This window comes from Oryza brachyantha, chromosome 5 (assembly GCF_000231095.2).
Source record: "Oryza brachyantha chromosome 5, ObraRS2, whole genome shotgun sequence".
Classification (NCBI taxonomy): domain Eukaryota; kingdom Viridiplantae; phylum Streptophyta; class Magnoliopsida; order Poales; family Poaceae; genus Oryza; species Oryza brachyantha.
Window position 1 is genome coordinate 10,588,869 of NC_023167.2, and position 11,247 is coordinate 10,600,115.

Genomic DNA, 11,247 nt, shown 5'->3' on the forward strand with positions numbered 1-11,247 from the left:
TAGAAAGATGTATAAATATGTTTTTGACCGATGGAATAAAAGGTACTCCCTCCATTCTAAAGTACAATTATTTATTAGATATAAATTTATATTAAAATATAAATATTTATAACACTATTCACAATATTACTTATCCCATGAACCATTTCATATTCAAAATTTTTCTCATCTACTTCCAACTGCTCTCCTATCACGTCTATTTCCCATTTACTAAGAAACACTATATTATTTTTTTAATTTTAGTCATAAAAACACTTACATTTTTTTGACTAAAATAACTACAATTTTTAGAATTGAGATGGTAGTAATATGTATCTCTTCATCGAGGAGATGTATATTGTTCAAAAAATTTCAACATATACCACGTTACCAGTACTAGTGGCGACCAAAGTGATTAGCGGCGCACGGCACTGAACAAGAAATAATGCGTGGCGTTGCGGCGTCCGCCTCGACACTCCGCCCTGGGCCACCCCCAGCCGTCCGATCAAAATCGGACGCCCCAGCCCTTCTCCTCCCGCGGGCCCTCTCGCCGCCCCGCCGCCTCCGCCTCCGGCGACCGCCGGAGCCCACCCCCCGCCTCCGCCTCTTCATGGCTTCCCCCTCCGCGGCGGCCCCAGGAGGGGACGCTTCCTTGGCCGAGATGAACTCGGCCGCCGACTTCTCCGCCGTCGCCTGCCCCGGTGGCGGCCGCATATCCGTCGTCGGCTTCGGCTCCCTCCTCTCCGGTGAGCACCTCCGCGGACGCGGACTCTCGAATTCGCTGACCCCGAAACCCGGTTCCCGCACCTGATTTGGCTCGGGGTTGTGAGCGGCAGAGCGGAGCTCGAGGAGCACGTTCCCGGAGCTGGAGGGGTTCCGGGTGGCGGCGCTTCGCGGGTTCCGCCGCGTCTTCGCCCACTCCGCCCCGATCTTCTTCGAGCGCGGCATCGCCATCGAGGTCACCAAGGTCAGGATACAACGATATCTCGTGCCTGATCAAATTTGGTAGCTGTGCACTAGCTCTGGCAGCATCGGGGAAGCGTAGATTGCTGCCCTTCTGGAGCCTGATTGGCTGATTGCCATGCTCCCTTTTGTTCCGAAGCTTGTTTAATTCTGGCTGTTGAAGAGTGGTTTCATGGGAGCATCAAGAAGAGTAAATTGAAGTCGATGCATTTGGAATTTGGGAAGTTTGGTCTTGTGACACCAGAAGTTCATGAGTTCAGGTTTACCACCATTAAAAAATTGGAGTACACTTCAAGACCACCGGAAATTTCAATGTCACAGAACCAATTGTCTAGTCTTGTCTATGCTTTTAGAATTGGCTCTGTCCTTGTGAATACAGGATTTGTCCTTGTGAATTCGCTGTTAATTTGTCACTACAGTTGAATGATGCAGACTAAAGAGACTAAAAAGAAGAAGCAACAATGGAATTCCAAGTTAATTGTGCATATGAAATTATGAGAAATATCTTTCTCAACTTGGAACGGGCAGCATTCTGTTCTATGGTATCAAAACAAGGAAACTAGGTTGCATCTACAAGTATAATGGGACAAAATTTTTGTTTCTGCTTGAGGAGCTTTCATATAATATATAATTGTGGATTGTTGCTTTTGCTCTTTACGATCATCGCAGAATTGAAAGTACATTGTTCCATTGAGCTATGAAAAATGTTCCATGACTAATTTGTTTGTTTGAATATGTGTAGGCTAGTATGTACTTTTGTTAGGACATTTCATCTGTTTATTGAATTTTCCATAAAGCTCGTTTTCATTATAGCACCATGCTGACTTGTAGGAATTCTCGAGCTTAAGTGTGGAGCCATGTGAGGGTGAGCTGATTATTGTCACTGTATTTGAAATAAAGGAGGAAGAGGTACCATGGTTTACCCTAGCGATAAAGTTTCATTTTTATTCAAGGCAAAGGAATGGATCTTTTCTGAACCTGATTTTGCTCTGTAAGGATTGAAAATTGATATTTGCAGGTCCCAGCATTCATCGAGAGAGAGCATGAGTTTAGATTTCTTGCGGTGGGTGCCAATTAATTCATTAGATGGTAAACTAAAGTTAGGATTCCAGTTTCTTCACTTGAAGCCTAAAGTTTTTTTATACATTTTTAAAGTCCGGATTTATAATCTAAACTGTCTTCTCTGATTATTTGTAGTTAATTTTCTTTGCACCTAATATGCTGTCAGGTTGTTCCTGAAGGACTGGATGGGGTGCCTTATGCAAATCCAGCAGTAAGGGCTTGTAATATCTCGTTTACTTCTTCTGCCTCCTCCTGTAATAATTATCTGCTTGCTGAATTGTTTGTTCAGGTTGTCTGTGCACGTTATAGTGATGAAGAGTATTTCCAAGTGAGATGCAAAGGTTTAATCTATATGATTCAGATTTCCTTTTCAGTTCTACATTTCATTTTAATATCTTGCCACTTACTATATAATGGTATGGATAGCTATATTATGACAATACTGGACAGTCTGTTACAGTGTTACTCTTGTTTAATTGTAAATGAGATCACATAATTCTAGGATATAACTTGTTCATGTTTTGAGTAAAGATTAATCTGTTCTCGATATCGTCAACGTCATTTTCAGATTCTATAATATTGTTCTTATGTTTTCTGTTGACCCTGGATACTGCAACATGTAGTTGATTTCCTTCATGAGAAATTAGATTAATTTGTTTAGTTTGGATGTTTGTCTTACCGTTCAAGTAAAATCAATGCATTCTTCTGTAGACAAAGTATATGCTTTCAGGGATTATAGTAGACAACTTATAGCTATGATTTTGTGTCTAATTCCATATGGAATGATTCTTTATGTAGGAAGCAAGGAAATATATGATCAGCGCTATGGACGATACAACATTGATAGAATATGGAGGGATGATATTTTACCCTGTCGTGTTTATCTTAGACATTGGTAAGTGCTTGTTGTTCAAACATCTTATGAGCAAAGTCTGCAGAGCTGCTTCTTTTTACTAAATTGGTCTGTGATTAACATAAGACAAGGTATCTTATTATAATCTGAACCACTATAGCCAATTAGCTCCACTAATTATTTTAGGCATATATTTTTCCCCTTTGTTACAGCCCATCAATGTCATGTTAAAGCAAGATGCATTTCTCAAACAAAATGTTGTTATTGCTTTGTGTCATCTCAAAGTGAAACGCATTTCTAAAGCAAAGGGAAATCATTGCTTTGAACACTCTAGCTAGCCAGTAGCAGCACATTTTATATTGAAATGTCATTATCAGTCATTACTTTGTTAGGCATGTTGAATTTTGGTCCTTCTGATACTAGAGTCGCCTTTCACGCTGAATGTTTTGCAGCGTCCTCGCTGCGAAAAATCTTGGAGAACCAGCATACAGCAACTTCTTAGACCACACCTATCTGGGTGACCGGAAGACCACGATAAGGGAATACTTGGCCACTACTGGAGCTGGCATCATGGAAGAGGAGCCTCCAGAATCGCTAAAAAGCCGCTATGGTGGCTAGCTAGCTCCACGAAGACAGACACCGTCGACTCCACAGCCACCACGATTGAACTTCCATTCGCTTTGCTGTCTATCAAACCGACAGTCGGTGTGTTCCAGGACCCTGCCAAATAATTCCTGATGGTTCAGCCTTCAGCACATGAGATCAAAGTTGCGATTTTTTCAGGCCACACAAGGTTCAGAGGAAGATGTGATTCATGACCCTCATGAGAGTTGAATCATTGATGTAACGATGTACCACAATAATAGCGACTATTTTGCCACCACCAGAGAAATTCTGGAGCCATATACATTGCAGAAAAACGAAGACAAAATTGATCTTTTTTCCCCCTGACTTTTCGTGTGGCTGCTGTTGGTTCTCGGACACCATGACAAGGACGGTGGTGTGAAAGCCGGAGGGTTTCCCGGTCATCCACTATCAGCAGCAGCAGAGTTCACCGCCCGGCCGGCCAGCTCAGTCGTGCACCGTCCCAATCATGGCGGCAAATTGCATGTTCCGGCCTGTAGCAATCTGCCTTTTGGAGCCTCTCGACGACGGCGACATTGTCTTGTTTCTACTCTAATCTTTCTCTCGTCGGTGTGTGGTTTTTCCTTTTTGGGTGCGTGTTTAGGACGGCGGCGAGTGGAAGAAGAGGCAGATCGCCGAGCAGTCGTCGACGGCGATGCCCCGGCGCTTCCGCCTCCAGGCCCGGACCGCGAACTCGACGAGCCGCTTCGCCGCCTTCTCCCTCTCCGGCGCCGTCGCCACGATCTGCACCGCCTCCTCGTTGGACACCACGTCCCAGACCTGCCGGAGACGAAGACGAAGAAGTTGAGGCGAGCTGCCGTTGTATATAGGAAAGAACAAAAAGGAGGCATTTTTATTTTCTTTTATTATTTTTGTTTCTTGTTTACCCCGTCGGTGGCGAGGATGACGAACTGGTCCCGGCCGGTGATCCTCCTCTGCGTCACCTCCGGCGCCGAGATGACGCCGCAGTCCTTGACGCAGTAGTCGCCGAACGCCCGCGACATGGCGAGCCCGGGCCCCTCCCTGTCCGGCCGCCACACCCGGTGCACCCCGGGCTCGTCGGCGAGGCACTGCACCCTCCCGTTGCACTCCATGATCCTCTCCCTCTCCTCTGCACCCGAGCTTCACCACGTCAGCAATGGAGGCATTTACCATACATGAGCAAGAGAGCGTCGTCCCGGAGCTCGCGGACTTACGGGGCAGGTTGGGCTTGAAGTCGACGGTGAGCTGCACGGCGGCGACGGCGCCGGACGCGGCGTCGTCGTCGTCGGCGGCGGTGCCCAGCACGGCGCGGGAGTCGCCGACGTTGGCGACCACGAGCAGGTCGCCCTGCTTGACGACGGACAGCGCGGTGCAGCCGCTGTGCACGGCGTCGAGGCGGCGGCTGCCGCGGAGCTCCTCGTCGACGGCGGCGCAGGCGGCCAGGTAGGACTGCCGCCACAGGTCGAACTGGCACTCGCAGAGCCTCTTCTCGCCGCCGTCGATGAGCGACGCCAGCGTCATGGCCTCCCGCCACCGCCGCAGCAGCGCCGGCGGCAGCGACTCCCGCACGGCCTTCGCCACGTAGTGCCCCCACTGCCCATGGCCGTCAAAGATGCCGCAGAAGACGCTGCCCTCCTCGCACCCGAATCCCTGAACAAGACCGACCGCCATGAGCACCACCACCCATTTCACTTGAAAAATTCAGAATTGAACTGAAAATTATCAAAAAATTGCATCGTTTTTTGTCAAATTTTTACCGCGAAAGATGGAACGGGTCAAACTTTATGAATGTGTTTTTAGTGTTGTAAAGATAAATATAAAAAAAATACGAGAAAAAAACCTAAAATCAACTCTAAAATAAATTTTCAAACTCATATTTCCTAAAACACCGACGATTTGCAAAAATAAATTTGAGTTTTTTTCCGTTTTGTTTTGACATTACGTGTGTGGTTCTGCTCTAAGGGATTTGTTTAACGTTCTAGGGTACAATCATGCAGGGTAATAGAAAAAAAATTAAGATTCCATTGTGACATCATGGTTAACCAACTGAACCAGCCAGCCTTGTAGAGCTAGCTGGTAGGTCATGGTTGTCCTTGCTCCTTTGGTTGGCCTGATTTGCAAAAATAATTCTTTTCTAATTGCAGGCAACCTCTGCTTCCATTACTTGTTTACAGTATCAAAAAAAAATCATTGTTTGTGAACCTTACACAATGAATTACTGTAAACTTTAGAAATGAGAACAAAACCCCAAAATTCAACCCTTGTTAACCCTTTTAGGATGAGAACAAATCTAGGGAGAACTCTCAAGAATGTGCTGATGTGATCCACTTCCCATCCATCTTAGCCACAAAGTTTAACTAACCAAAAGCAGCTTTAGATCCAGACACCAACAACCAAAAAGGTGAGATATACCAAGAACCCAAAATACCTTGGTTTCTTCAGTGAATCAATGACACGTAACCAATGCCCTTTTGGCAACACAGATCACAAACCCCCTAGAAGCCAAAAACAAACACTAGATCCAAGAACTTGGTGAAATAACATGTGTCAAAAACTATGTGTCTAGGTAACTAACTCTGAAATCGACACTGTCATTAACCCATAACAACTGATAATAATAATAGTCTTAATCGTCCTGGAGAGAACAAATCGAACTGCATCACAAGATTAGGTGAACAATTGAGAGAGAAGTCAAATAGAAAGTACACAGGACCAGGAAAACTGTTTGCTTTCTTGTGTGGTCAGAAATCAGAACTAGTCCTATACCACAAGTACATTCGCCAAACTTTTCTCTTTTTTTTTTGAAGAAAAAGAAGAGATATTTTTTTTATAACACATAGATTATGAATAAGGACAATGAATTACGACAGCATGCGCAAAAAATCTCACCACAATAAAAACCTGCTCGATGAAAAAGGAACAAAATTGAAACGAAGCATTTGAGGCAAGCAAGCAGTAGATTGGGATTAGGGAGCTGGATGCAGTGGAGTAAAATCGGCTCGAATTATGAACGGAAAGAAATGATTTTTGAACTTGAATATCCAAATTCTATCATTGATAGGGTGCTTCAAAATCATGCGCCATTTCTACTACTATTTGCATGCTAATATGCCACCAATAATTGTGATATATGCTTAATGTTTTTCACATGGCGAGAGAGAGAGAGAGGGAGAGAGAGGAAAGAAGCAGAGGAGGAGAGGCTGACCTCGCAGACGATGGAGCAGTCCTGGTTGATGCCCTTCTCGCCGCGGCGGGAGCAGACGGCGGCGAGCGTCTCGGAGCCCTCGCCCCACAGCGTCCCCGACGTCCGCAGCACCGCCGTCGCGTCGTCGTCGCCGGCCTTCCGCTCCTTCCCCACCGACAGCGAGCGTGCCAGCCCCTGCAGCAGCGACGAGATGTGCCGCATATTGGCTGCTCGGCGCGCCGGTCGACCGCCGAAACGAAACCGGAGCTCCTCCTCCTTCTTCTTCTTCCTCCTCGATCTCTCACTCACTTCACCCCTTCCTTCGCAGCGGCAAAGCCTCCTCTCTCTCTCTCTCTCTCTCGGCTGGGCGAGTCAGCGGCAAGTAGAGTCTAGCACCAGCCAGCCGCCACGCCATGGCGACGGACAGAAACCATGGCGCCGGCCGCCTCTGCTGCCCTCTTCCGTACGTTTTCACCTGGGCGCCACCCTTCGGATTCAAGAGACGGCCTCGTATCCTCCTATCCCGGACAAGGCCGGCCGCGCAGATCAGTTCCAAGAACCAACCAACCAATCAAGAACACACGGCCAAGAAGAGCAAGAACAAGAAGAGATGTCGAGAGGCGTCGTGCGTGATGGACGCGAACGGTACGTGTGCCCTTCTTCACGCCCCTGTGGTTGGGGGTCGCGCGAGAGAGGAGCTTTTAAAGCAGGAGGAGGAGGAGGAGGAAGAGGTAATGGTGGTGGTGGTGGGAAGAAGAAGAGCCGTGTGCGCGCGCTTGGCCGTCGCTTGCACAGCAACATTCCCCCGCGTCCCGTGGCGTGCGTCGCGGTGTGGAATGCTGATGGTGGTGGTGGGTCTTTTCGCGGATAGGTCCCCCCGAGACTGTGGATATTACCAGGGGGGCCTTCGTTTTGTTGTTGTTGTCGTCGTTGTCGGGAGGCGGAGGCAGAAAATTAGTTCATCGGAGCAACTGAGGTCAGAATACACTAATCTAAGTAATCTTATTTAAATTTTAGTATCATCTAATTGGCTGCCTAAATATTACAATGGATTTCGGAGAGCATCAGGATCGGCTGACCTCGATGGATGTATTGTAGCTCCGCCCCCGATGGTTGTTCAAAGTGGATATATATGTATGCCTCCTGCATAAGGGTTTTGTGACTTGTAATAACAGTGCTAGTTCGTTCTATTGCACTTTCTGGAATGTGCAGGGGGTGTCTCTAGTTAGGTTATGGTCTCTGTTGATGGTTTCTATGTCTAATGTGGACTATGGATAGATTTGGGATATGGGTCTTCATAACTTGGGATTGCAAAATTTTGGATATCTTTAGATTCAGTTCGTGTATAGATTGTGGATCATTCGGAGTGGGGATTTAGAAATCCTTTAGAGCCGAGATAAACAAGTATAGATGTTGTTGAACATCACTGCAATTTTTTTTTTCAGGAACCAGCGCATGATTAATTACAATTTCATTGAATGGAGTAAAAAGCAAATAGTACAAGACTACAACTCTTGAAGGCTTCCTGTGTAGTGTGTACATGTTTGTTGTTGTGCATTATTAATCTATGGTGTCAAAAGAAGGACCACTGAATTTAGAGATATTTTGAAGTTAAATTTGTTGTGCTCTTATTAATTTATTTAGTTGTTGGTATATAAAACAAAATTATACTAATGTATTTACGAGATTTCATATGCCTGAAAATTTATGATGTTTTGTCAAATCATTGCAGCTAAGCATGAAATTGCATAGCTATGTAATATTCCATTTTAATCAATTTTAGCGATGATTTTATTATTATATATGGTTTTAATTAATTTTTATATAAATTTGAATACTTCTATATTTAATTTTGCAGATTTCATGCTTTGTAAGTTTGTTTTGACTTTAGATTAGAATAGTCCGTTCTTTAGAATTTTCTCTGAAAAATAACGAACTTAGTTAAACAGGTTTTGGTAGAGTGAGGATAACCATTAGATTTTCATCTAAACAATGAGAAAAAGCGGCCAAAATTTCATTCCCCTGAATCTAGACACTCCCTTATTTTATTATATTTATACATTTCTTATGAATGATACATTGCTTTTCTTGTTGAAATCAGATAAATATTGGTATTTCGTACAAAATGACAGGACATTAGGGTAGCTGGTAGCAGTTGCACCTGTATATACATGGATCAAATATGTAATACTCCCTCCGTTTTATAATATAAGATTTGACTTTTTTGGTTGTAATATTTGACTATTTATTTTATTCAAAAAATTAAAATATTATTCATTTTACTTGTGACTTAGAGCAAGGTTAATAGTATAGCCGACTACTCCAGTTCTTTTATAGCCAATCTAATAGCCAATTCATACAATAGTTACCTACAAACCATATACTAACATGTCCCACCTATCATACACACACTGTGCATTGGAGTCCGTGCTGCAACTGGCTATAAATCTGTAGCTCACTGCTCTTTTATCTTATCTCTTTTATAGCCTGCTATTATACCTGCTCTTACTTTATTATAAAAAAATTTTAAGCACAACTTGTCATTTTTTATATTTGTACTAAATTCTTAAATAAGACAAATGATCAAATATTATAAAAAAAGGTCAAACCATCTTAAGTTATGAAACGAAGGTAGTAGTAAAGAAGAAGAAGAAGAAACAAATGCCACCAATAGGCTAGCACATGTCTCTAGCACAGTAGTACAGGTTTCTGCAACAAAGGCCCTCATCGCATACCACTCAACATTTCTGTCCAAATGAAAAACCAGACTTTGCATCTATCCTTCTCCTTGACCAAGCTAGCTAGGCCCTCCAAGATTGCAGGCAAGAAATAATTAGTACTCAGAAATAATGTAGGAGGTTTAACTTTTTAGCAATGTTTGATTATTTATTTTATTCAAAAAAATATGGAAATATCATTAATTTTGCTTGTGACTTACTTTATTATCAAAAGAACTTTAAACATGACTTGTTATTTTTTATATTTATACTAAATTTTTGAATAAGACGAATGATCAAATATTACAATCAGAAAAGCCAAACATCTTATTTTACGAAACGGAGGTAGCAACATGCATATGAATGCTACAAGAAAATTTCATTTTTCTTTAATATTGCCGCCTTGCATTGTTGTGGATCTGCCAAACCGCCCATGCGAGAGATGCAAAGCTGTGCATAGAATTTAGCTAGACCATTGCTTTTGTTGATCTTCTTTTTCCTGATGAATCAAATCATACAGCAATGAGTCCATGCTCTCCAAAGAATAGTAGTAGGACGGTCAGCACTAGCAACCATACTATTAAAACCTATCCTTAAACAGGTGATATGGTTTATATATTTATCCAATTCCAAAGTTCCAGAAAAGGGATAATATTGATTAATCTGTTAAAAAAATACTTAAAAGAACTAGTGCCACAGCTCATGGTATCATCTACGGGATCTGCGCCATCCAACGGTATGATTTTTTTTTCCCGAAACACATTACAAATGATGTGTTTATAACACGCACATACTCCTGCATAAATGCACACATTCTACCCCAGTTAAACCTCTTAAGGCTGCGTTCGTGGGTGGCTTATTTAACCGGTGCAGAAAATATAACAGCTAATTAATATGTGATTAATTAATTATTAGCTATAAAAAACTTAAAAATAGATTAACACGATTTACTTAGCTGGGCAAACGAGGAAATATGTGTTACTGGCCAAACGAACGTGGCCTAAGACTGAACTGATAAGTTGGTACATTAACACTAAAAAAATAATTAATAGTAAGTGTGAATACCTGTGTGAAGTCTACTTAGCACTTGAGCCCGAGTAAACTGGTTATACCATGAAAAGTCTAACACTTGGGGTCCAACATTATGACCTGACTAGACAAAATACAAACTTTTGATGCATACCTTCGTAGGGGATGATTGTTTGGATATTTCGCCGAAAAAACCAAACGACATATTTACAAACGAAAACTAGTGTGTGAATAAAAAATTTATATATGTATTCTTAGCGATCTAAAAGTCAAACTTGAAAAATAAACTTCAGCGAAAAACCCCAAAATCAACTTTATTAAAGTAAAAATAAATAAATTTTGGCTTGTAAACATAAACGAAAAGATAGAGTGTGGGTCTAGATGAAATCCATTGAGACTTGTAAAAACAAAATACAAGCTTTTGATGCATATCATTGTAATTTCCACTGCTCCATGGGTCCAGATGAAATCCTACCATAGTGGACTAAAACAAATAAGTAATAAAGACTAAGGGGGCGTTTAGATGGCAAAATTTTTTGGGAAAGAGATCACATGAACGTTTGACCGGATGTCGGAAGTAGTTTTGGTATACGAATGAAAAAACGAATTTCACGGGTCGTCTGGAAACCGCGAGATGAATTTTTTGAGCCTAATTAGGCCGTCATTAGCACATGTTGGTTACTATAGCACTTATGGCTAATCATGGACTAATTAGGTTTAAAAGATTCGTCTCAAGATTTTTTCATAACTGTGTAATTAATTTTTTGATTCATCTATATTTAATGCTCTATTTGAATGTCAAAAATTCGATACGATTAAAACTTTTTAGAAACTAATCTAGGCCTAAATACCTA

General features: G+C 42.5%; 2 protein-coding genes across 2 annotated transcripts; one reads left to right on the forward strand and one right to left on the reverse strand.

Moving 5' to 3' along the window:
* Positions 1–396: 396 nt before the first annotated feature.
* On the forward strand, positions 397–3,801 carry LOC102710701. The gene is made up of 8 exons (XM_015837078.2): positions 397–725; positions 816–946; positions 1,774–1,851; positions 1,961–2,005; positions 2,171–2,215; positions 2,294–2,345; positions 2,803–2,899; positions 3,310–3,801. The coding sequence occupies exons 1-8, from the start codon at positions 425–427 to the stop codon at positions 3,473–3,475; spliced, it is 915 nt and encodes a 304-aa protein (XP_015692564.2). The 5' UTR covers positions 397–424; the 3' UTR covers positions 3,476–3,801.
* LOC102710985 (probable protein phosphatase 2C 48) lies at positions 3,779–7,427 on the reverse strand. Its single transcript, XM_040524093.1, has 4 exons — positions 6,669–7,427; positions 4,678–5,113; positions 4,369–4,592; positions 3,779–4,261 (listed from the first exon to the last, which is right to left on the reverse strand). Exons 1-4 carry the CDS (start codon positions 6,867–6,869, stop codon positions 4,082–4,084), a joined length of 1,041 nt encoding a protein of 346 aa, XP_040380027.1. The 5' UTR covers positions 6,870–7,427; the 3' UTR covers positions 3,779–4,081.
* Between the last annotated feature and the right edge of the window lie 3,820 nt (positions 7,428–11,247).